This window comes from Anolis sagrei, chromosome 3 (genome assembly GCF_037176765.1).
Source record: "Anolis sagrei isolate rAnoSag1 chromosome 3, rAnoSag1.mat, whole genome shotgun sequence".
NCBI lineage: Eukaryota > Metazoa > Chordata > Lepidosauria > Squamata > Dactyloidae > Anolis > Anolis sagrei.
Window position 1 is genome coordinate 9,872,542 of NC_090023.1, and position 27,585 is coordinate 9,900,126.

Consider the following 27,585-nt stretch of genomic DNA (forward strand, 5'->3'; position numbering starts at 1 on the left):
TATCAAACTAGGCCTAAGAGGAAGAGGAAGGAAGATCTTCGAAATCACCTCATCCCTACATTACCCCGCTAAAAACCAACCCCAAATCCTCCCCCTTCTCATTCTCCTTATCCCACATGTCTCTTCCCCCTTCCCAGTGCCCTTTTCTTTTTATCTTTTTCCCCCCCTGGAAATATTAAAAAAAAATTAAATTGCAAAATTAAGCTGTCAGATAGAGAGCTAACACACACTTATTTCAGTACAACAGAGAAAGATAAATAGATGCCTTATGTGTAAAGAGAGTTGTTATTCTCATCTTTTGCAGGCGTGATCCCTACATGCAACTGAATCATCACCACATGAACATAATTTTAGACTAGAAAGGCCTTCTGATCCAACATGGAATGTCTTATGCCCTTACATAATGCTGCCAAAGCAAAAACAGAGAGGGACTAAGGATCTGAGGGCCTTCTCTGTGGTGGTCCCTCGGCTCTCGAACTTGCTCCCCAGAGAAATTAGGCAAGCCCCCACCCTGGTAGTCTTCAGGAAGAGCCTGAAATCTTGGCTGTTCCAGTGTGCCTTCAACGAATGAATGAATGAACAATAATCCCCTGACCTGAACAATCCTTGAATAAATGCCCACAGAAGAACTTTATTTTACCTGTTAGTGCAATTAAACCCTACTTCGTCCCCCGGACCCTCTGTCCAGATACATTATATTGCCCTCTCACCCAATGTTTTTAAACTTTTAATCATTGCAACCGGCCCTGCCCACTATTATTAATTCTCTGTGTTCAAATATTGTGATTTTATACTGCCTGATGTGTTTATTTATGTTTCTTGTATTTATTTTATTTTATTTTTATATTTTGTTGTATTTTCATGTTGTACATTTGCGTTGTTGTACTGCTGGGCTTGGCCTCATGTAAACCGCCCCAAGTCCCCTTGGGGTGATGGTGGCGGGGTATAAATAAAGTATTACTATTATTGTTGTTTTATTATTCTTGGCTTGAGCTGTTAGGTTAGACTAGGACTTTTCAAACAGGCTTTCCCAGAATGCCATGTTTCCGTGGGAAGTTGGAGTTCTGCAAGAGATTGTGAATGGCTGTAGATGTAATAAATGTTAAGAAGGGGCTCCCTGAGACCTGACAATTATTTCAAGGGTTCTAATAAGATTTGAAAAAAGTTGAGAAAAACTAGGTTAGACTATCTGATATACACAGAGCTCAGTACAAAGATGCTACAAAAAGGAGCAAAGAATATTTTCTTCCAGAAAAAAAGAGTCAAGCCTTCCCTATCTAAGGTTTGTGCATCCACGGATTCAGCCTGCCTGCCTATCTTTGAAAAACTGAATCAACAGATGAAAGTTTAGTAGTGGCAGAAGCAGGTACATATCATTCACTTCACAGCTGAGCAACTCAACAACAGAAGAAGGTCATGAAAATGTGCATTGTCAACTGATATTGACAAGACTATTTCAAAGTATTTGCTGTATTTTAATTTTTTTAACCAAGCTGTTATTATGTAATTGTTTTTAAACTTTTGTATTGCTCTTATAGTGTGGATAGGTGCTAGCCACCTTGAGTCCCCATGGGGAAAAAGGCGGAATATAAACAAAGATGATAATGATAACAATAGTAGTAATATAGCTTAGCTTAACACCAGTCTAAAAATGATTGTGGAAGGAATGCTGTGAACTGGTGGAAAATATTAACAGCGGAGCTGCTAAACACACAGAAAAAAGAAGCCCTGCTGAGAAAGACTTAGCAGGACTCCTACAAAGGGAAACCTAACCTCACTGACCTTTCAGAATTTGTTCAGGTTGTCAAAACACATGCAGAAAATAGCAATCCCTGTGGGTAATGCATCCTTAGATTTTTCAAAACCCCTTTGACAAAGTCCATCCCCAAAGGATCACAAGGAAACTTAGCAGTCAGACCATAAGAGGATTTGTCCTCTTAACATATCAGTAACTGGTTTGAACAGAGGAAACAGAAGGAAGGCATCAATGGCCAGTTTTTCATAAGAAGGGGACGCAATCTGCAAGGATAGTCACGAAGTGTTTACATCAGTGGTTCCCAACCTTTTTTTGACCAGGGGTCACACTTCAACATTAGTACCAAAAGGGTTACGAATCAGGTTTTGGTCAACTTTAGATTTGGTTTGGTTATTTGGAGTGCTGATTCAGAAAATTGGATTGGATAGACACATCAGCTCTTTCCGATGCAGAACATATGCCATCCAGTAGTCATCATCTACTCGTGCACAGAAAACTATATTTCTAGAGCTGATGTGGTCCACCCAATGCAATTATCTGAATCAGCACCCCAAAAAGCCTCAGGAACAGGCCTAAAAACAAAGAGACCAAGGAGCCACATGGAGCAGCTCGGTTCAGGTGATGGAGGAGGAGAAGCAGCAGTCCGGAAGCTTATTGTCATGTCTTTCATGGGTAGTCCGGATGTATCTCCCTGTCAGTGGCATCTCCAGCACAGCAAGGCAGGAATAGATCAATCACAGCCACTTGAGGCTATAAACTACTTTATTTTACAGCTATATACATTAGAAGCTACTTAACACTCAGCAAATCGTAAACTTGCTTCTTTATCGCCCGATCGTAACATAGCTAACACACTAACTGTTATCAGTACTAGTCCACACCTCTTGCATTCCAGAGTGATGTATGACAATACAACGCACAACACTGCGTCCATTTGTTCTATACACTTGATTTGTGACCTCTCTAGGAATGCTGTTCCCTCCATGGTTCAGTTAACTCTTTTCACACAGGAATACATTACATTCAGCACATACTGCATTTTATACATGCATACATACTTTGAAATCTACATTATAAATTGCAAACAACTCCCTCTATGACCCACTTTAGAGGTTAAGATCATCTGAGGGAGGCCCTGCTCTTGGTCCCACCCCCTTGCAAGGGCCTGAGGGTGTTAGGAGTTGTGGGAGTTAAAGTCCAAAACACCGGAGGGTCCAAGTTTGCCCATGCCTGATCTAAGGAGATCCTTGGCAGAGTTTGGCTACAGTTGGATTGCTCTGAGGCTGAGAGAGTATAACTTTCCATGGCCTGTGCTTGTGTTAGAAGCTTCTAAGCAAAGATTAGGTAGTCTGTTTTTGGCTGTTGTGTCTCAAAGAATTCCCTGTTAGGAAGGGATGGAATTTGAGCACCATTTGAATATTTGGTCCAAAGCCTATGAATCTAATCAGCAGTTTTAACTTTTACGATTAATGAAACTCTAATAAATCTTTAAAAAATATAAAGTATGGAGAAGAAAAGTGAGAAAATAGAAAAGTAAAAAAAACCCTGCCTGATTCAAAAATATTCACTAGAAGTTGTTTCTGAGATGACTGAAGGAGATATTTAGCAGTTGTAGGTGGGATGAGGCTTTAATGCATTCTCATTATTAACAAAACCAGAATGATGCAACAACACTGTAAAAAATACTCTAGTTTCTCTTCAGATCATATAAATTTTTCACCTTTAAAAATTACCGAATAAGAATGAAATGAATTATTTTTCAAGTTTATAGGAGGCACAAAATGGGCTTTTCTTTGTGTAAAATGTGGTATGCACGTATATGAGCCTGTCACTTAATGCCAACACTATACATTTCATAAAGTCTTCCTAGGCAAGGAATACTCAAAATACAGTTATTAGTGACTTCCTCTGAAATATAGCCTTCAGCACTCCATCCAGCTACTACCAGGCCTCATTGGAACAGATGGGATATGGTACTTTCAGGGTGTTTTAGGCCTGCCTTTTTCTTTTTGAATAGTATTAATGCTCATGGTTTAAGTCTTGGGAGTGAGGGGGACATCAAGAAAGTGAAGGAAGATAAAACTTACATGTTGGCAAGGTGGGCAGAACCATTCTCCATCTGGAATTATCATCAGCGGAGGCCGAAGACATGCTGTATGGTAGCCGCTGTCACAAGAGTCGCACAAGAGAATCTGTGGAAACGAATCAAGATTTTCCTTTGAATCCATTCCGCCAAAACACACCAAGGAGAACCTTGTCCCCATGTTTGCACTCAGTTCTCTTGATATAAGGTTACAAATGGCAGACTTAGGCATAATTTCCAGCTTTCACTAGAAGACATCCATCCTGTCATAGAATCATAGAGTTGGAAGAGACCTCATGGGCCATCCAGTCCAACCCCCTGCCAAGAAGCAGGAATATTGCATTCAAAGCACCCCTGACAGATGGCCATCCAGCTTCTATTCAAGGTCTTTTAAGTTTCACTGACCACACCGAAAGACAGGTAAACACATGCCACAGAAATGAACAGGAACCATGCCCTATCTATATAAATAAAAATGTAATGTTCGTGTGTGGGATTAACAGAACTCAAAAACCACTGGGGAATTGACACCAAATTTGGACACAAGAAATCTAACAACCCAATATATGTCCACACAAAATACATTGATTTTGTCATTTGGGAGTTGTAGTTGCTGGGATTTATAGTTCACCTACAATCAAAGAACATTCTGAACCCCACCAACGATGGAATTGAACCAAACTTGGCCCACAGTTTTCCCATGACAAATAGAAAATACTGGAAGGGTTTGGTGGGCATTGCCTTGACTTTTGGAGTTGCAGTTCACCTACATCCAAAGATGACTGTGGACTCAAACAATGATGGATCTGGACCAAACTCTACACGAATACTCGATATGCCCAAATGTGAACACTGGTAGAGTTTGGGGGAAAGAGAATCTTGACATTTGGGAGTTTTAGTTGTTGGGATTTATAGTTCACCTACAGTCAAAGAGCATTCTGAACCCCACCAACGATAGAATTGGGCCAAACCTCCCACACAGAACCCCATGTGGGCCACAGCAACGCGTGGCAGGGGACAGCTAGTATACTATAAAATTCCTAGATTCACTGTTGAAATATAGATACGTCAAACTCAGCTCTATCTCCTTTTTTTGGCGCAGTTCAGTTTAGACTCAAAAGAAACTTTTAAATCTCATCCAAACAGGATAGGAGAGGACCAGACTTTTGATTGACACGCATAACTGAAATACAAATTTGATGGCAGGTTATTACCATACTTTAAATGTAAATATAATCCCAATCTTTTAATGTCTGCATTTGCAAAACAGAGGCCTTTTTAGGACTGGTGCCTTGAGTCCCAAATACCTGGCTTAAAGAAGTCTGAACAGTGTTAACATTACAATCTTTTGATGCTAGGTCAAGATGTACCTACTTACTCAATAGAATCACAATGGCGTACCTAGAGAAACCCAAACACTGCCAGCTTAGGGTGGAAAACAAGAACCTACTAGCTCAGGGTGATTGGGAAGTCCACACTTCTTGCACGGCTCATCGTCATCGGCAGGTGCAGGTTCCTCTTCTTCTTCCTCCACCTCCTCTTCCTCCTCCTTTTCCTCTTCCTCAGAGTTTTCTTCACTTTCTGAACCCTCACTCTCATCGTTGCTTGAGTATCTCCACCTGCCACGAGTACGAGTACCAGCCCACCGAACTTTATTTTTCGGAGAAGCCTGGAAATCCAATCACAAGGACAACTATCACTAGCTCAAAACTTTGGAAAATTCTCATTAAGATATTAATAAGATTGTCTATTTCAAATAAAGTATTTCTATACTACAATTTTCTGATTTGACTGTATTTGACTGTTTAAAGAGGAAAACCATGTGTAATTCAAGTAAAATTGTCTAGAAAACCCAAAAGACTACATTTCATCCATGTGCCAAAACATGAAGCTGCAAGGAGGAAAACAGAAAGTTCTCTTCTTTGACTATAGTTTACAGCACTGCTGAAGTTCTAAACTCTGATTTATTTTAATCTGATTTAAAAGCCAATGTTACTGAGACATGCCGCATATACTTAATGAGACATGTCACATTATCACAGGAGGTCTATACCCTACACTGCTGGAGAAATTATACTGTTTAGCCAGTATTGCATCACACGACATCCGCCAGGAAGTAGCAGCCAATAATGAAAGAACTGAGGCATTGACATCTCCGGACCATCCTCTGTTCGGACATCAGCCAGCATGCCAAAGTCTTAAATCAAGAAATAGCTTTTTAAGATCTACAAAGATATTCACAGGAACACCTCAGCAAGTGAGAGTCCAAAAGTGGCAGGTTAAAACCCAAAACCTCAATCAGTGCCTGAGATCGGATGAGAAACTCCCTCCTGGGCACACAGAAGAGTGGGTGACCTGGAAAGCGCTGAACAGACTACGCTCTGGTAGCACGAGATGCTGAGCTAATCTTAAGAAATGGGGCTACGAAGTGGAGTCCACGGCGTGCGAGTGTGGAGAACAGCAAACCTCAGACAACTTAATACAATGCAGTCTAAGCCCTAACACATGCACACTGGGGAACCTTCTTACAGCCACACCAGAGGCATTCCAAATGGCCAGGTCAAAGGAAATTTAACATGTCAAGTTTTTAACTTTGTTTGTGGTTCTCAAAACTTTGCTTATGGTTTTTTATACATTATAACTATTCTCAATTCGTTTCTGACACGATACATAAATATGACTCTCCAAACTCTATGTTAAATCTCTATTTTTTTCAGACATAAGCTCCTATCTGCTGTATTCCAGATTTCTGTTTCTATGAATATTTGTGCTACAAAGTTCATAATTCTCGAAAAAATATATAGAAAATATTAGTCTAACCCAGTGGTTCTCAACATTTCTAATGCTGTGACCCCTTAATATAGTTCCTCATGTTGTAGTGACCCCCAACCATAAAATTATTTTCGTTGCTACTTCATATCTATAATTTTGCTACTGTTGTGAATTGTAATGTAAATATCTGATATGCAGGGTTTATTTTCATCCACTGGAGCAAATTTGGAACAAATATCCGATACACCCAAATTTGAACACTGGTGGGGTTGGAGGGGGGTTGATTTTTGTAATTTGGGAGTTGCAGTTGCTGGGATTTGTAGTTAACTACAATCAAAGAGCATTCTGAACTCCACCAGCAATGGAATTGAACCAAACTTGGCACCTACAATCAAAGAGCATTTTCAACCCCACCAACAATAGATTTGGGCCAAACTGATGGACTTTGGTGACCCCTCTGACACCCCCTTGTGACCCACCTAGGGGTCCCGACCCCCAGGTTGAGAAACACTGGTCTAACCTAAATAGACTGGAATAATGAAGTATGAGAAGATAGAAACTGGGCTCTCCCGGCAGATATTTGGGTTTCTAATATTACCAGCTATCCATACTTAGAAGACTGCATCTGAATTTTTTACCTTGCTTGCTTTGGAATTCACCCCCTTCTCTTGCTTTTTGGGGTCCTCTTTCTTCTCCTGTTTTTGCACCGGGGCTGGCTTCTCGTCTTCTTCCTCGCTTCGTTTTTTGTCAGCCTTGGGATCCCGGGTCTCCGCTATCTTTTGTGTAGGTTTGGATATCCGAGGAGACCTCCTTAAAACACGCCCAATGTTGACCACTTCCTCCTCCTTTTCAGCGGCCGAGTTCCGACTCTTTGGAGCAGCAGTGCCTCTCTTTCTACTGGAGATTCTGATTGTGAGCTTGATCCCTTCTTTCTGCCTTTCAGAGGTGATTTCCCGGTTCTCTGTGAGAGAACTGTCTTCTTCAGAAACCAGCTTATATTTGCACTTGCTTTTCGCAGGCTCCTTTTTGGGCTCCGACGGTTTCTCGACAGAACTTTGGGCATCGCCTTGTTTGGAGGTCTCACTCTCTTGAGCTTCCGCTCCTTTCTCTGGTTTAGAATCCTGCTCCTTGAGCTTTACATTTTCCTCCTCAGTGCTTTTGGAGTCTGGGTCCTTTTTTTCACTAACAGGTTTCTCAGAGGGAGGGCTTGGAGTCGGAGACGGTACCACGTCTATTTTTGGTAGATCTGGCTTCTCCGCTGGTTGATCTTTACTTCTCAAACCCTCTTCCTCTGTTGGAGTAACCAGCTCCTTCGGGGAAGATGCTTTAGAAGTTTTATCTTGGCACCCTTCAGGAAGGGGCAAACTATCATTTTCTTTAACGGGTTCTGCAGGCTTTTTGAGACCATCGTCCTTTTTGGAAGCTGTCTCTACAATAACATCCGAGCTCTTACTCACAAGTACGCTTTCCTTCTCTTTAGGGCCAGTTTCCTCCATTAAAGGCACTTTCTGATGGGGAACGGCAGTAATCACGCTAGCCACCTCCTTCCCCGCATGCAAGAGATTTCTCTCTGCGTCACTCGTCCTTACAATTGTGCTAACAGCCTCTGCCGTCTTTTCACCACTCACTCCATTTTTCTCCTTACAGAGACTGCCGGCGTCTTCCTTCACGCTGGGTGAATGGTCCAACTTATTATTTGGCATGATTTTCTCACTACTAACCTCCCCGTTCACAAGGAATTTCCCATCAGTAATGGTAGGGACTCTTTTAAAAGTCTCCTCCTCCTGTTTTGCCTCCTCTTTCAAAACCTCCTTGGTTGGGGTGATACATTTCCGCAAGGGTCCCTTTAACGGGCTGTCATAATCGTCCGTCAGCTTAATCTCCCGCTTTTTCAGGGGGATCTTCGCTTGCTGGTCATTTTTGAGTTTCTCACTTTCTTCCACAGTCCTCTCCACCACTTCCTGGGGAGGTTTGACACTGACACAGAACTCTGTCCTTTCGGGCTCATGAACAGTTTTCTCTGCGATACTATGTACATCTTTCAAGTCTTTTGGCTCTAGCTTAAACTCCCTCACTTCTGCTTTAATAGGCTTAACGTTTTCCTTAAAAGAGTCCTTTTCTTCTTTGGTATTTTGCACTTCCCCATTGTTTTCCAAAACTTTCTCTAGCTTTACAATAACTGGCAGTTTTATGATTTCTTTCTCCTCCACTCTCTCCGATTTTAACTTCTTTTCCTCTTCTGGAATTACGGCAGAGGGAAGATTTTCTGGTTGCTTTGTCTGCTCCTCTTTTATCTCCTCTTTTTCTCCTGTGGTTTTTAATTCAGTTTCTGGATTTTTTTAAAAAAAATAAAGGTAAAGTTAGATTATTATTCAGACAATTTCCCCCCCTAACCATCACAGAACGTAAGTCCAATTTTTATTATGTAATCAATGTTAGTTGTGTAGGCCTGAATCCTGTTGTGGTATTACCGTATATACTCAAGTATCAGCCGGGGTTTTCTGCCGTTTTTGAAGGCTGAAAAAGCCCCCCTCAGCTTTTACTCAAGTCAAAGTTATTTATTATTTTATTCTGTTCTTCTTGTTGTTGTTGTTATTATAATTATATTTACATTACTTTACTCTATTATTATTTTATTACGTTTATTATTTTGCTCTATTTATTATTATTACATTTATTATTTTACTCTATTCATTATTATTTCATTTACACTATTTTACTCTATTTGTTATTATTTCATTTACACTATTTTACTCTATTATTTTTATTATGTTTATTATTTTACTCTATTTATTATTACATTTATTATTATACTCTATTTATTATTATTACTGTTGGGGTTCAGCCTGAGTTTGAACTTGAACCTGATTCTCTGTTTGTTCCTCCTGATGCTAATGAAAGTATATTTACTGATGCTAGTGGAAATGTACCTTTTGATGCCAATGCTCCTGAAATTAGTGAGGAAGAAACTGCTGTAGGTTTGGAAAATGCCAATGTTCCTGAAATTAGTGAGGAAGGAACTTCTGTAGATTTGGAAAATGAAAGTACCAGTGTTAATGAGAATGTTGCAGAGGGAGACCTTGAACTTTCCCTCCCTTCTGCACCTGTTAACTGTAATGACAACAGAAGAGGCCAAATTTGGGAAGACAGAAGTAAAACACTCAGTTTGCGTCGATCCTCCCGAATTCAAGAATTAAAAACATTGGCTTCAAAACAGAAGGGCGGTTCACGGAACCGATTCTTGAGTTTTAATTGCAATACGCCAGGCTGATTGCCTCAGTTCAGGCATCGTTTCAGAATTGATGAAGACCTTGGCAGTTCTCCCGGTTCCCTGGCCATAGTATGGGAAGATTTCTAGGATATCAAGTACGGTTAGTGGATTGCTAACAGATTCAAGTATTTCCCAGAGAGGCTTTTGCTTTGTCCATTTAAATTCATGTTTGCTGATTTTGCTGTGGCTTTTGACTTGCATTTTTCCTTTATTTTGTAACCATTTTTCTTCAATAAAAAAGGATTGTTTTTCACAGCCAAGTGTGGTGGATAGTTATCTTAGGCCTCATTCTCTGCTCTGGATTGCAACAATTACATTTACTATTTTACTCTATCATTATTATTACATTTATTATTGTATTTTATTATTATTATAACATTTCCATTATTATTATTATTATTATTATTATTACATTTATTATTTTACTCTATTGTTGTTGTTCTTATTATTATTACATTTAGTATTTTACTCTATTTATTATTATTGGAAGGATATGTAAACACATTTACATTGAAGAAGGTTAGAATAACTACTCTGTCCCTATGATGGTATAATAAATGGGAGAAATAACTAAACAGTTAATTGACTTTTTCTGGATTGAATAAATACCATCCCTCCTCCAGCCAATCATTCCATAAGCACACACAGGCTGTGACAGAGCTAAAGCACGATGCTTTAATGACTGAAACAAGGCCATGTTGTCTGTTCCTCAACGACCAGGAAATGATGAGATCTGGTGGAATAACATGTGTAAATTTATGCTTTGTTGGAAATGTTTAGAATCTTGGCCACAAATGTTAAATCTAAGCAATAATATAGTTCCAATGGTATTTTTCAGAGAACAAACCATTTTGGTACAACAGAATCTCACATACAAGACAATGGCTTTCTTTAAAGTCGGAGTCCTTGGGGCTAAAGCATAGTGTAAGAGTAAATTATAATTTTTATTTATTTGTTTATTATTTGGACTTATATGCCGCCACTCCCCTGGGGCTCGGAGGGGCTTACAAGAATAACTAAAATCTAACACAATTTAAAAACAATTATCACACAGAAACCATTAACTGGTCTCTTGTCTGCCATATGGAACGACAAAGGTCATATTCACTGGGAAGGGAAATATCTCTTTTGCCATTTGAAATCTAGAAGAGAAGTCAAAAAGGTTGAAAGAGGTCCAATTAAAGAAATTTGCCAAAACTCTTCATTTGCTCAAGCCTTTTTTTTTTACTTCAAATTCATCTGTTTTAACTGATCTTGTTCTTGTTATGATGCACTTGATGAGTTGTTTATAATATAGCTGATATGTTTATTTTGTTCCCAGAGTTTATTTATTGACAATAGCTTTGTTATAACTGGCTGTGCTTTTTATTTAATTTTAGTTTGTTAAGTTATAATTTATATTTCTATGTTGGATTGTATAAATTTGTTAGTATGGATGTATTGTTGTTGTATTCAGGCATTGAATGTTTACCTTTTATGTTTGGAATCCGCCCTGAGTCCCTTTGGGTAGTTAGAGCAGAATATAAATAAAGTTATTATGGTTTGAAACACAACAAGATGGGTCCACAGCAGACACTCTGCTGGCTGTTGAATTGGATCACACGTCGGACACTTCCCAAGTGTCTAGGATTGTGCGATGTATCAGCGAATAATGCGTGCAGATCCCAGTAAGGTGGCCTTCTGCAGCTGGCAGATGGTAATTTTGTCAGCACCGATTGTGTTTAAGTGCAGGCCAAGGTCTTTAGGCACTGCACCCAGTGTGCCAATCACCACTGGGACCACCTTTACTGGTTTGTGCCAGAGTCTTTGCAGTTCGATTTTTAAATCTTCATATCCCGTCAGCTTTTCCTGTTGTTTCTATTATTATTATTATTATTATTATTATTATTATTATTATTATTATTATTATTTGTTTCAGAAAGCTGCACATGCCATATTTGTCATAACATAAAACACGTATTGTGAAGATAAAATCTAATACAAGTCTTAAAAATGAGTTGAGGATTCTCAGATAGGCAACACATTAAATAAAAACTGCCCAATTCTGCACTTATATATACAATTATTATATTTATGTATACCCTGCTTTAGCTCTTCCGAAGGAGACTCATTCATTCTAGCACAGATGAGCTCATTTTACACAATAACAGGGTTACTGTTCTGTATTAACACTACCTCTACGAGAACTATTTATTCACTTTCGGAAACAAACACAGCAATAATTCCCATTCCACAGTCTCTAACTAGATTTTGTGACACCAGAGTCTTCAAACTGAGACACTAGTGTTTCCCAGTTTTGTTGAAACAACAATAACCCATTTTTATTTATTTTAGGGACATTTAATATCGAGCCTCACCCTCCGCCCACATTCCTAGTGTGAAATCCTCCCAAATAGTGAAGAATGAGAATGAGAATGCAAAGTGCCCACTGCAAGAGGAGAACAGTAGCAAAACCTTGGGCTGCCGGTGCTTCCCCCTTTTTGGCCTCGCCGTCTTCCGCACTGGGGTTCTCTTGCGAGGAATCATTCTGCTGCTGCTTTTTCAATAGCTCGGGATCAATTTGTGCTTTCAGGAGCTCAAGAGTTTCAGCCAGCTCATTTCGGCTTCTGGATGAAAAACAAGAAATCCAACAAAACCTCACAAAAACGAATCTCATGTATGATCCCACTCCTGGGCTGTATTCAACTTTGTGGGCATTTGCTAGGAAGTAGTGAATTGGTTTAGGAAACCTGCAACTTTTCACCTAGACATGAGGTCTTCTCCCAAGTGCCTCCTATCATAAGGAATTCCAAACAAAGGAAGGCACTGCTGATTCCCTGTTAGCTATCCCATAACTTTGGCCATATCATGAGGAGACAGCAAAGCCTAGAGAAGACAATTATGCTGGGGAAAGTGGAAGGTAAAAGGAGGAGGGGCCGACCAAGGGCAAGATGGATGGATGGCATCCTTGAAGTGACTGGACTGACCCTGAAGGAGCTGGGGGTGGTGACGGCTGACAGGGAGCTCTGGCGTGGGCTGGTCCATGAGGTCACAAAGAGTCGGAGATGACTGAACGAATGAACAACATCCCATAACGGCTTTTATGGCTGCCAAATGTACATGCCAAATACACCCCAGGAATTCTGAGAAGCAATTTAGCCACACTTCTCTCTCTCTCTCTCTCTCATTCTCTCTCTCTCTCTCTTTCTATATATATATATATATATATTCGCCCACATCTCTGGCAGGCATCCTCAGAGGTTGAGGGGTCTGCTGGAAACTAGAAAAGTGAGATTTATATATCTGTGGAATGTCCAGGGTGGGAAGAATAACTCTGGTCTGCTTGAGGCAAATGTGAATGTTGCAAATGGCCACCTTGATTAACATTTAATGGCCTTGCAGCTTCAAAGCCTGGCTGATTGCTGCCTGGGGAAATCTTTTGTTGGGAGGTGTTAACTCTGGCTGATTCTTGTCTGGAATTCCTCTGTTTTTGAGTGTTGCTCTTTATTTACTGTCCTGATTTAGAGTTTTTTCATACTGGTAGCCAGATTTTGTTCATTTTCATGGTTTCCTCCTTTCTGTTGAAATTGTCCACATGCTTATGGATTTCAATGGCTTCTCTGTGTTGCCTGACATGGTGGTTGTGAGACTGGTCCAGCATTTCTGTGTTCTCAAATAATATTCTGTGTCCAGGTTGGTTCATCAAATGCTCTGCTATGGCTGACTTCTCTGGTTGAATTAGTCTGCAGTGCCTTTTACGTTCCTTGATTTGTGTTTGGGCAATGCTGCGTTTGGTGATCCACACTACTTTCAGCAAAGGTCAAGAGGGATCCTCTCACTGCTGCAGGAGTATAACATGAAAGCCTTCAACAACACATTCCTTTTCTCTATCTAGAATTATTACCTTCCACAATAAAAGTTTTGCCTTTTTGCATCTCTCTAGAACATCCAGCATATCTTCTCTCCATGCAGTCCACAAAGGGACCACCAAACGCAGTATTGCTCAGACATGAATCAAGGAACATGAAAGGCACTGCAGACCTCACTTGCTTAGTTTCCAACAGACCCCTCATCCTCTGAAGATGCCTGCCATAGATGTGGATGAAATGTCAGGAGAGAATGCTTCTGGAACATAGCCATACAGTCTGGAAACTCACAGCAACCCAGTGATTCTGGCCATGAAAGTCTTTGAAGACAGATTTTTTTTCCAGATCACTCTACTGGGAAATGAACCCAGAAATTGGCTTTTTTCCAATTTCGGGGGTGGTTGGGTCCACTGAGAAGCTAATATGATCTTCTGAGTAGCTAACACGATGCTTGCCTCCTAACAATTGCCCATTCCTACTTTAGGGAGTAAATATTGTCTTTGTAACGTAAGAAGCCATGACCCCACTCCCTACCCCCAATTTAGATCTATCTGTGTGTCTAGAAAAATATTACCAGATCTGCATTGTTCAAAGAAAAAAAAACTATACAGTAATGCAACAACATCCAATATTCACCAATAATTCACTTAAGTTGAACACATTTCCACCATCTGCTACGGATTTACCTGTCCAAACGCATCTCCTCCTATGAACCAGTTAGGACATTATGATCATCTGGGGAGGCCCTGCTCTCGGTCCCAAGCACATGCTTCACAAGCACGCGTGGCGGGGACGAGAGACAGGGCCTTCTCAGTGGTGGCCCCTCGGCTGTGGAACGCCCTTCCTGTAGATATCAGATCGGCCCCCTCCTTACTGGCATCCCGGAGAAAAGTGAAGACCTGGCTGTTTCAACAGGCGTTTGACTAAGCAGTGTAATGGATTGATTAGCGGAACATGGAATAATGGATAACGAGACTGGATTCTGATTCTATTGATGAGACCTGACAGATTTGTTACATTGATGTATTGTTGTATTGATGTTTACTGTTATGTTATTGCTTTTAAATGCCCAATGATTTTGTACTGTGTATACTAAACTGTTGCTGTTAACCGCTCTGAGTCGCCTAAGGGCTGAGAAGAGTAAATAGTAAATAAATAAATACATTTTCCATTATACAGGCTTTTAAAAAATAATGTAAGGTGTCTGCACTAGTAATAAAAATGCATAAGCAAAAGCAGCTATAAAAATATCCTGCCAAGTAGAAAGACATAGCATAAGAAGGATGCCCTAGGGATTCCCCGAGAAAAGAACCTGCAAAAGTCAGACACACCTGGAAACGGCATCCATACCTGACAATGCACTTCCATGAGGTCCCATCTTGGTCATCCTGCTCTTCTACGTACATCCTCACATTGTGCTCTTGGTCCAACTGGAACCAATATGTCAGGCCGTCTTTGTCTTTGCCAAGTGGCTGAAGGCGCATAGCATCCGCATCTTCCTCATTAATGATGTTCTTAAACTTCAGATTGTCATCAAACTGGCACTCACAAAGGTACTGAAACAGAGAAGAAGTTCCTATGAGCAGGTCAGGTCATTTTTTGCCTATGCATCCTCCATTATACTTGTGAACAAGAGATAAATCTGCAACTATAGTCACTGAAGAGCCTTATTTAGAAAAGCAGTGTGGCAGGGCTGGAGTACGGTGGCAAAGCACTAGCTTTGCATACAGACAGTCACAACAGTCACAGGTTAAATCCCCAGCTTTTAAAGGATCTCTGGAGATAGGGAAGAACAGAGAAAAGAGAGTTGCTTCTGACGGTCAAAAGCAGGCATGGGCAAACTTGGGCCCTCCAATTGTTTTGGACTTCCACAATTCCTAACAGCCTCAGTCTCCTTCCTTTCCCCCCTCAGCTGCTTAAGAATTGTTAGGATTTGTGGGAGTTGAAGTCCAAAACACTTGGAGGGCCCAATGGTCTGACTCAAGACGGCTCTTGGTTATTCTCCATTTTATTTGAAAATCTCCACCCTTTCTTAAATCAACAACAAAAGTAAGCATGAAAGAAATATACCGTATTTTTTCTTGAATAATGTATTATCACTCTTCTATAGTATTTAAAGTATTCATATTTACTGTTTAAGTATTCATATTTACTGTTAGTACATCAAGACTTAAACTGGATTATTTTCCAAACTATGATTTGCGTCATGGTTTGCAATCAACTTTAAGCCACAGTTTGAAGTTAGCAGCACTTAATCTGAGAATCTCATATATATTACAGACTACCTCTGAGGATGCTTGTCATAGATGCAGGTGAAACGTCAGGAGAGAATGCCTCTAGAACAGTGTTTCTCAACCTGGGGTCCCCAGATGTTTTTGGACTTCAACTCCCAGAAATCCTAACAGCTGGTAAACTGGCTGGGATTTCTGGGATTTGTAGGCCAAAAACATCTGGGGACCCCAGGTTGAGAACCACTGCTCTAGAACATGGCCATATAGCCCAAAACACCCTACAACAACCCAGTGATTCCGGCCATGAAAGCCTTCGACAAAACATTAAATTACAGTAATTCAGAAATAGAGTAAAATATTGGCAAGGAGAAGCAGAAGAGCCAAAAGAAAAATACTAATAAGAAAAGAAAAATACCTTCAATATCCCCAATTTGCATTCAATGCTCATTTCAAGATAGCCTTTTTTCTCCATCTCCCATGCCCAGGTGCTGTTGAATTCTTGACACATCTGTAAAGCAAAATGTTAAACTAATGATGAGTCTTCAATCATAGCAACCACAGCCACCAAACCTATGCCCTAATCTTCAGAATTTATTGAGATGGAGAAAGAACTGAAGCTGAGAGGGAAAGAAATATTCAGATGAATTGCTGGCAAAACACAAGGCTTTTGAGATCTTCCATTCATAGAGTCACTAGAAGCTGGGCCCAACTTGACAACAATTAGCAGTAACAATACCCACAATTAGAGCTGTGAAGGACTATGATGGCAGTGTTGGGACATAAATACACAATTTTTATGGTTAGATATGAGAATAAAATGGATCTTGAGATTTCTGTACAACTGTAGCTTCTGTTTGAATAGGGATGAATAAGATAAGTCTTCTTTCTGGGGTTGTCTACTTTCCCCTTAAGTGGCGACTTTAAAATATATGGATCTCTCTTCCAGAAATAGTTATATACATGTATAATTGCTTTTAAATATGTGCTTCTCAACCTTAAACCCTGAACACTGAGTGGCAACAACTCTGAGAACTGATTACATTTTCAAAAAAAATGTGAAACGGTCTTAGATTCCTATCTCCACCTAAAACACATCCATTTATCTGATGCAGGGAATGGTATGTGAGCTCCCTAAAGAAAAGCTGGGATAAAAAATGTAGTCAGAACACGCTATTGCTAGGAGATTTTAAAAAGTGAAACTAAATTTAGGCTAATTCACATAACTAGGTGATGGAAACCCATGCCAGTCCATAATGCCAAATACTCAAGGCAATGGATTCCAGGCCAGATATCAACCAGTTATAAAATCAGAAGTGGTACAGAAACCTCCAATTTTCTGAATTTCCTAACTCTTCTATATCATCCAATAAGGGACTTATGGGAAAATATGCAATGCAAAACACACTATACCTTGATTAAGTATTTTTCCCATCGATCTGCTGTGACAGACTTCCCAATTTTTCTCATCAGTTTCAGATGAAGCTCTACTAGCTCTCTTGGAACTAAAAACAAGAAAAAAACAAAAGAGGCAGATGTAATTATTTTTAATCATGTCCGGAGCGAATTGAGAATATACTGCAAGCGTTGTCCGAAGATGCCTCCAAGGTCATGTGGCCAGCATGACTGCATGGAGCGCTGTTACCTTCCCATCTAAGTGGTACCTATTGATCTATTCACATTTCCATGTTTTCAAATTGCTAAGTTGGCATAAGCTGGGCCTAACAGTGGGAGGTCACCCTGCTCCCTGGATTCGACCTTTCGGTGAGCAAGTTTAGCAGCCCAGCGGTTAAACCCAATGTCCCACGAGGGGCTCCTGGCCACATATAAAAACTAATATTGTATATAATGGCATATCCCAAAGGACACTGTGTGCAAACAGTGCCACTTGCTTGCATCTGCCAGCTGCTGGGATTCTGGCAAGGTATGATGAACCAGTCCAACCTTACTCTGATGAATCACAACAAGAAATCACACCCAGAATTTGTCTCTGCTGACAACAATTGGGGGGGGGGGGGGGGGAGGGGATCATCACAACAACATGTTTCACGTAAGCATTCTATTTGTCTTACTCATGCAGTTGCAAAATGTCATGGCCATCTACAGGTTGAGCAGTGTGTGATACCTATTACAGAGAACTACTTGTTTAAGTACAAAAGTACAATATTAATGTGTTATCTGTTTTCTGTAACATATATCAGAGACATTACAGATTGAGCATACTTTATCTGGAATATCAAAATCCAAAAGTCTCCAAATCCAAATTTGTTCACATGGGTGACTGAGAGGGCAATTCTTTTGCTTTCTGATGATTCAGTGAACACAAAACTTTGTTTTATGTACAAACGTATTTACAATATTGTATAAAATTATTTTCTTGTTATATGAATTATAATGAATTTTAGGTGTAGAACTTCTGCAAAGATATCTCATTATATATCTATATGCAAATACAGATAATCGAAAATCTAAGGTCCAAAACACTTCTGTCCTGGAGAATGTTCAATAACCTGTATTATAATTGTGGTATATATGTATGGCAATAAATCAATATGTTTTACATTACAAAATTGTCAGATGGGCTCTATTCACTTGTTTATGCAGTTTACATTATGGAATATGTTGACCACAAAACTTCTCTGAAATTGTATTGTTTTACTCAATCATAAAGATCTATAAACATCAGTGATGTGGATTTTTCATGGGGGAAAAACCTTCTAAACACAAGATTTCAACACCAAGATTACATACAGGCAGTCCACGAGTTATGAACTACATAGGTTCTGTAGGTTTGTTCTTAAACTGAACCTGTATGCAAGTCGGAACAGGTACATTTTAAATGTAATTCTAGTCATACAACAGCATAGTAAAGGTTAACATTTCTGTGGTGTTTGTTTTACTGTCTGTGGTCCTGTTCAGAAGATTTCACCTCACTTTCTGTCCCTGTGATAATCGGATTTTGAAAAAATTGGCTTGTTGTAGAAACAAGGGTTGGAGATAAAGCTTCAATTGAAACCCCTTTTCCCCATGATAATAACTCTTTCGGGAGTGAATTTCCCTTCCTAGGGGTAGATTTCTCTCATTTCCTGTTGTCTCACCCCCGTTCTTAACTATGTGTCGTTTGTAATTCAGGGACTACCTGTATTTGCCTTTCTTCTCTTGTGTAGTTACTGTTAGGATTTGAAAACACATTTACTTGCCTTTTATAAAGACATTCAGAGTCAGCTCTCATATGAACTAGGAACTAAACTACAGTGTCACCAAGTGGCAGAACTGAGCAACACCCTACGCTGAACTTCTATACCAAAGCTTTCCCTTTAAAACAGTGGTTTTCAACCTGGGGTCCCCAGATGTTTTCGGCCTACAACTCCAAGAAATCCCAGCCAGTTTACCAGCTGTTAGGATTTCTGGGAGTTGAAGGCCAAAAACATCTGGGGACCCCAGGTTGAGAACCACTGCTTTAAAAGGTCCAGATTTCAAAAATGGAGATAGGTGGCCAAATGCAGACTTCGAAAAATTGTAATTTCTTGGTCTTCGAAAATTCAGAAAAATAGAATAACCATCTATCCCTTCGGCATAAATGTCCAGAAAAATAATATCTTGTTGCAGACTCTAAAAACCTGAATTATTTCCAAGCCCCAACAAAAAAGACACTGATAAACACTGGCTTCCTCATCTTTATGTATGAAAAAAATTGCTCCATTTTGAATCTTCCTGGATCAAATGTACCCCATTTGTTGCATCCTGGATCAATTGTACCCCCAGCGGGCAAAAGTGTAGGCTCATTGGTTCTTTCAGTCTCCAAAACTCTGTTCTTAGAAAGCTGGCTACAAAGCAGTCTGGAATGCTCCCTGGTAGTCAAAATACATTATTTGCTGCCATTGCAGTAAGCTAGTGGTTTAGTCGGTCTTGTGTTTGCTAGTCAAAGAGGGTGGGAACTTGGGAATCAGCCAGAGAAAGGGGGTGGGAGGGAGGAAAAGAAAAAACTGAGAGTGTGAATCAAAAATGGGCTGCATAGTTTTTGTAAAAAAGACTGCGATAAATTTAAAGCTAACCTGGGAAAGGAAGCAGTGGGAAAGAACTGGGGTTTGGTTTGTGAGGTGCAGAGGAAGCTAACTGAGAGCAAGACTGGAAAGAAATGAGAAAGATGAGAAAGGAGAGTACAAGTGCTTGGCACCAACTACACAGAAACAAAGCAACAAGGATGAGGGATGGGGAAGGAGATGCTTGAGTAAAGTGCAGGGAGAGAGATACTAATAGCAGTAGTGGTAATATTTAAAGCTGGTTGCCTTAGTGAATATTCTCTCCAAAACACACAATTTTTTCAGGTGTATATATATATGTGTGTGTGTGTGTGTATGAGAACCATTTATATTCCATACTCCTCATCCCACAGGGGACTCAGGGGGGAGCACAAAATATATAGAGCTAACATTCAATGCTGGGACATAAAAATACAAATATACACAAACATTAAAATCACTTATTTCCACTTTAATATCTGCTGTTTAAAACCAACTCAGGTTTTAATATATATGCAAACATCTCTATAGAGTAACACCAAGTGTGACTTTAAAAACATCCTAAAACTTTTTGCTGGTTTGGATGATCAGCAAAATTGGGTGTGATTAAAAGACTGCAATTTCTTCAAATGCTACGCAGGGAATTTTTGGCAGATATAATAAAGTATATAGGTTCCAAACAGATTTTATTTTTATTTTTAATGGAATACTGGAAGATGCACCTATAGCTGCCCCCCCCCCCCAAAAAATCAATTGTTAAATATAGATCTAGTCTAAAAGGAGACTCTCTGGTCTCTACATACAAGAACATCACTTTGATCCCTCCTTAAATGCCATGGATCTACTCTTCCATAGTTTCATGGAATATTTAGCCCTCTTTACTGTAGAGCAGGGGTCCCCAAACTAAGGCCTAAAGTCCAGATGTGCCCTTCCAAGGCCATTTACCCGTCTCAAGCCCTAAACTTTAGACTTAGGGTTGCCTGAATCCTGTAAAGTCTTGAAGATGCACAATTATTTATTTCTTATTATTTCACACATTTATATCCCATCCTTCTCACCCCTGGAAGAGAATCAGGGAGGCTTACAACTGGCAACCATCAGATGTCTACAACAATACTAAAAACACAGTTAAACATTAATTAAAACATCATCATAAGTTAAAAGACAATTTAAAAGAGACAAATTCAAGTCCAAGTTCAGAGTCTTAATCCAAAATCCATCCACTGTCAATCACAAAATCAGCAATGTTAATTAACTTGACTCTTTCAGCCAAAAGCAGGCCTACACTTCCAGTGAAATACTGGTAAGTTTATGTTGGTTACAATTGTTTTTCATTTTCAATGTTGTGTTGTTCTTTCATTTTTTTGCACTACATATCAGATATGTACAGTATACATAGGATTTCATTTATATGTTTTTTTCAAACTATAGTCTGGCCTCCCAACAGTCTGAGACACCATGAATTCTTGGCTTAAAAGTTTGGGCAAATAGTATTCTCTGCAGAGAGGTCCTCCAAGAGGTCTGGTGCATCATCAAACTACAAATCCCAGAATTCCACAAGATGCAGCTATGACAGTCAAAGAAGTATGGAAATGCTATTACTCTCCAGCTTCACTGAACTTTTGACCCATACAGAAAAGCAAGTGCACTATGCATTTAATTTCTATTTCACCTTTCTCCCATAATTGGCACACAGTTGAAACCAAAAATTAAAAAAGCATTAAATGTTGAAATCCATTAATAACAGAAAAATGAAGCAGCCATCCTATTAAAAGCAACTTCCACACAAGAGATGAGAAAGTCCTGGAGCAATTTTTCCTCACCAAAACATTAGAAAAAATGGATAAAGGACTATATTGTTTTAGCATATATCCTTGTTTTAGCATATATCCTTGTTTTAGTACATTATTTGACAGTATGGATAACTATTTAGAGCAAAATAGTTTTCTATGCTGTACAAATATTGATTTTTGTCTGTGTTTATGGAAGTTTTGTCTACTCCTCCACCTAGCAAACCAAACATTTACAGCCCCTGCCTTGCTTGCATGCTGGTCGCTTCTGTGGCGAGAGAATCAGCCGTCTATGAAGACGTTGCCCAGGGGACGCCCGGATGTCTTGAAAGCTGACTGGCACAACCTGGGGATCACAACCAGATACAGTGAAGACATCTGCCCTTGCGCTGTGCTACTCTGCTGCTGAACATGCATGCCCAGTGTGGAACACATCTCAACATGCTAAAACAGTAGATGTGGCTCTTAATGAGACATCCGCATTATCACGGGGTGTCTGCGCCCTACACCACTGGAGAAATTACACTGCTTAGCCACCTGACATCCGCCGGGAAGTGGCAGCCAATAGTGAAAGGACCAAGGCAGAGACATCTCCAGCTCATCCCCTGTTTGGGTATCAGCCAGCATGTCAACGACTTAAATCTAGACATAGCTTTCTAAGATCTACAGAGACACTCGCTGGAACACCTCAGCAAGCGAGAGTCCAAAAGTGGCAGGCTCAAACCCAGCACCTCAACCAATGGCTGATACCAAATGAGAAACTCCCTCCTGGACACACAGAAGACTGGGCGACCTGGAAGGCGCTGAACAGACTGCGCTCTGACACCACGAGATGCAGAGCCAACCTTCAGAAATGGGGCTACAAAGTGGAATCCTCGACATGTGAGTGTGGAGAAGAGCAAACCACTGACCACCTGCTGAGCCCAGCCATATGCACAATGGAGGACCTTCTTGCAGCCACACCGGAGGCACTCCAAGTGGCCAGATACTGGTCAAAGGACACTTAACCAATTACCAAACTCACAAGTTTTGTATCTTTCTGTTTGTTTGCTTTGTTCTGTTAGAAATGTAATATAATGGACTGGTTGCTCTGACACGACAAATAAATAGCCCCTGCCTTTGTGTCACAATTTCTAGTAATAAAAAACAAACAAATATGCTCAATTTGTAATTATCTTCTGATCAAAGTGCATCTTAATATAACATACTATGTATAAAACTTCATGTTGCTAATGTAAATTTCTAACATGTCTTCCAGTCTGGAAAGGGGTTAATATTGCATTTTTCAAAATTTATGAATTTTTACCCTGAAAAAAAGGCAGATGTTTCTTCTTATGGCTTCAAAATCTCTACAAGTGCTACATTTCTACCAACAATTAAGGCCTGCCTGAAAAAACGGCCTTCACCTTCTAACAGGAGAGCAAACTAGAAGCCAATCCAGAGCCTGAGAGAAAGAAGGCCACCTCATTTAGTGTTGTTTATATTCTGCTTCCACATCTCTTTTTAGTATTAACCATGATGAAAAGCATTACATCAGCACCAAGGTTAATGTCACGGCTATCTTTTGAGCAAGGTTTGCAAACCCTCATTTTACAGCGATATGCCATGGTTAATGAAAAAGAAAGAGGGGTTTTGTACAAAAAGAACGGAAGACAGTATAAAAGCTTTACTCAGTTCTGGAGAAATGTCAGCTCTGAATCAGATCCTAGATTGTCTTTACACAATGAGTGAATCATGCCAAGAAAAATGACCTCCCATAAGTGTTTATATCGGCAGGTCTAAAAAACTGACAACAATAAAGTAATTTGTAGAGTCCTACAAATTGAAGATCTGCAATTCAAGCAATTATCTGCTGAAAAAGTTGGAAGTTGTCCAATGCAAAACACAAAGAACACAAATATGTCTATTTTGTGATTCCTTCTCCATTCAACATCACACCTTATCTGAAAATACGGGGTGTCCCAAAAATTGCCATACGTAGGGAAAATGGAAAATTCTAGCAAAATGTACCTTTATTTACAAAATACGTATTACAAAATTCTTCCAGTGTAAAAATATATTGTTAAATATAATATAATAGTTTGTTGATTTTCCTGTTAGAGACTTTTGGGACACCCTGTATATTTTGAAATCAATGTTCTAATCCTCCCCAAAAACAAATATGAACAACCCAACAGCCAGGCTGAATAAATGGATTGAGACAAGGCTAATCTCCTTTCCACATACCGATGCGTATACGCTAAAACATCAAAATTACTATAATGTAACCCCATTCAGAATATCACTACAACTATTTGCAATTTTAAGACAGACGTTACTCCAATATCTTGCTCTCTCATTCATAATAACTATGAACAATATATGTTGTTCCTTTCTTTTAAGATGGTAAATCGGAGTGGGACACCACGAAAAGCTAAATGGCCACATTACCCTCTCAGGAAACATTGTAGGGTGTTTTTACTCCGAAACATTGCTGGGTGATGTGGGGGCATTTTTGCCATGATTTGAGTTCCAAAATAGGTCTCTTCTGGGCCTAAACTGGCCAGAGGACCTTCAAATGCTTCCAATGGACATTTCACATGTTCCATCAAGCTAGCACATATAGTAAGAATCGGTTCACAAAAATGGCTCTGAGGCTTCAAGTGACCCATTTTGTAGCACATGAAGCCTTCAAACTACAACTCCAAGCCAGTGCACAAACGAGGGAGTGCGAACAAAGAACTGGCTGTAAAATTATTCTTTATCTTCTTTCTCCCAACCTGGTTCCTTTGCCTTCCGTAAGTGCTGCACTACAACTCCCATCAACCCAGATCGCAGTTATAACCAAACACATCGGAAAACACTAAGGTAAGGTAAAGAAGGCTGGTGTAGTACTAACTGTTGATCCTCTCTTTTGGACCAACTCTCATCATTTGTAGCCAGCATAGCAATAAATAAACTATAAACATGCATAAACACTAAAATTAGTCATTTCCACTTTAGAATCACTGTTTAAGACCTTCTCAAATCATCCATATCTAATCTGGGCAGCAGGATAAAGTTTCTTATTGCTGCCTTATTACACTGTCCCAAAGGCTTGGTCCCACAGCCAAGTGTTTACCATTTTTCTGAAGGTCAGGGGGGAGAGGGCTGATCTAATCTCGTCAGGAAGGGAGTTCCATAGCTGAGGGGCAATCACTGAGAAGGCCCTCTCTCTTGTCTCCACCAATCATGCCTGTGATGGTGACAGGACTGAGAGAAGGGGCCCTCTGAAAGATCTTAATCTCCGCGGTGATTCATAGAATGAGAGGCGTTCAAACAGGAAGATTGGGCCGGGGCCACTTTGAATTGTGCTCAGTAGCAAACTGGCAACCAGTGGAGCTGACGCAACATGGGAGTTGTGTGCTCCCTGTATGCCACCCCGGCTGCCTCTTGTTGGACTATTTGAAACTTCCAAACAGTCTTCAAAGGCAACCCCATGTAGAGTGTGTTGCAGTAGTCTATCCTAGATGTAACGAGAGTGTGGACCACCATGGACTGCTATATACTATTTTATATTATATACCGTGGTTCACTATATATATATTGCTATATACTGTTTCCCTTTGTTTAATTTAGACACACAGAGCCATCGCAGTCTAATGACTACTGGTCACTTAACTACTGTATATAATCATGTGTCAAGGCTAGAAATTTTAGTCAAAATTTGACCCTAATATCCTCAAGTCAATGTAAGAACCATGTCTTACACTGACTTGCTCTAAGAACAGTGATGATTGATGAGAGCTTACTCCATCCCAGGAGAATCTAAAAGAAACACCAACTCACTCAACTCTTTCTGCCCTTTTCTGAATTCCTGAGCAGGAAAATGGTGATGGAAATGGTGTCAGAGACAGCTGCCCCCCCAAAGTGGTGCTGACATTTACCCTTTCGGGAGGATGATTCACAACTTATCCACGACACATGTCAAAATCCATAATTTTGGCCCCAAACCTCCCCCTGACTTATATATGGGTCAATTTATACATCAGTATGCATTGTATTTCAAGATAAGTTACTTTTTATAGACATACGCATATGCTTTGACGCATATCTAGTGTCCCAAAACAAGGAAACAAAGGAGATTAGCCCAGTCTCTGTCTTTATACTGTTACATAAATACGCCCAGTGCAATTCAGTGATATTTAGGTTTCAACTATGTGCCAGTTATGGGAGAAAAGTGAAACAGAAATTAAAAGCATAGCACATTTGCTTTTCTACATGGGTCAAAAGGTCAATAAAGCTGGAGAGTAACAGAACTTCCATACTTCTTTGACTGTCATGGCTGCATCTTGCGTGAAATTGGGATTTGTAGTTTGATGATGCACCAGATTTTAATCAGATTTTTCCAGTCCATATCCCAACAATGATGAATATAGATATCTGATTGGGGAGCAGAATGGCTCAAATCAAGTTAGAAAATTACTGTAACCAATTAAATGAGAAATTATAGTACATAACTGCCCTGTAAGAGAGCAAACGCCACTAAAAAAAGGCAGCATAAAAGCAACTTATTCAAGACTGAGAAAAAAATTGGATCATTCAGCGTTGACAGGACCATGATTACTGAATTGTAAAAATCCAGCTTGTTGAATTACTACTTCGTCTCTACTGCATCTAATCTTCCGACAAATTAGTCTCCTGAAGCACAGTAGTAATAATTGTCAGTGCATATCAAGAACAAGCACAGACTGTCTGAATCCATTAAGGAAGATACATGCCTCTCCCTTCATCATCACCAAAAGGACACAAAAGCAGGACAAAATAAAAAGATATATGTGTCAAGCTTCCTTTCCCATGATGGAAAGTTAATCCAGCAGACAGGAGAGCTGTCTAGAAGCTGTTCAGACCAGCAGTGTCATTGAAAGCTGGCATTAATAGAGCAAGAACCATTAAAATAACACCAGGGCAGGGGGTCATGTTTTTCCCCTCTCCCTCCATACTTCCAGGCTGGGTCCTTGGGGGGAAAAGCATGACATTTTCCTCTGAATTCATGTTAAATGTGAAAGGTATAGATTATGTCACAGGATAAGAGTCACGTAATAATTATTTTTTCTTAGGTCAGTGAGACAAGTCAAAAATTGTTTATTCTTATTCTGTAGTGACACCTGTAAGAGACTCTCTGAGGGCAGAAAAAGAAGAAACACAGAAAATACTAATAACTGAATACTAACTTAATACTTAAAGAAACTACTAATAGGTTCTTGTGGGTTTTTCGGGCTATATGGCCATGTTCTAGAGGCATTTTCTCCTGACGTTTCGCCTGCATCTATGGCAAGCATCCTCAGAGGTAGTGAGGTCTGTTGGAATTAGGAAAATGGGTTTATATATCTGTCGAATAACTGGGGTGGGGCAAAGAGCTCTTCTCTGCTGGAGCTAGGTGTGAATGTTTTAACTGACCACCTTCATTAGCATTGAAAGGCCTGGTTGAGCCTGGGGGAATCTTTTGTTGAGAGGTGTTAATATGTGCCTGGTTGTTTCCTCTCTGCTGTTTTGCTGTTGTAATTTTAGAGTTTTTTAATACTGGTAGCCAGATTTTGTTCATTTTCATGGTCTCCTCCTTTCTGTTGAAGTTGTCCACATGCTTGTGGATTTCAATGGCTTCTTTGTGTAGTCTGTGCAGTCTGACATGTGCAGTCTGACATGGTGGTTGTTGGAGTGGTGGTTGTTGGAGTGGTCCAGCATTTCTGTGTTCTCAAATAATATGCTGTGTCCAGGCTGGTTCACCCTAAACTAGAACATGGCCATATAGCCCAAAAAAACCCCACAAGAACCTAGTGATTCCAGCCATGAAAGCCTT

General features: G+C 39.9%; 1 protein-coding gene across 1 annotated transcript in view; it reads right to left on the minus strand.

Moving 5' to 3' along the window:
- RSF1 (remodeling and spacing factor 1) overlaps positions 1–27,585 on the minus strand; it is a 91,300-nt gene that overhangs the window by 31,470 nt on the left and 32,245 nt on the right. The window contains exons 2-8 of the mRNA XM_060771225.2: positions 17,369–17,460; positions 16,374–16,466; positions 15,078–15,283; positions 12,337–12,488; positions 7,250–8,940; positions 5,290–5,508; positions 3,844–3,948 (exon numbers count right to left, since the gene is read on the minus strand). Of these exons, the coding sequence (XP_060627208.2) occupies positions 3,844–3,948; positions 5,290–5,508; positions 7,250–8,940; positions 12,337–12,488; positions 15,078–15,283; positions 16,374–16,466; positions 17,369–17,460 (2,558 nt within the window). The remainder of the gene's footprint in view (positions 1–3,843; positions 3,949–5,289; positions 5,509–7,249; positions 8,941–12,336; positions 12,489–15,077; positions 15,284–16,373; positions 16,467–17,368; positions 17,461–27,585) is intronic.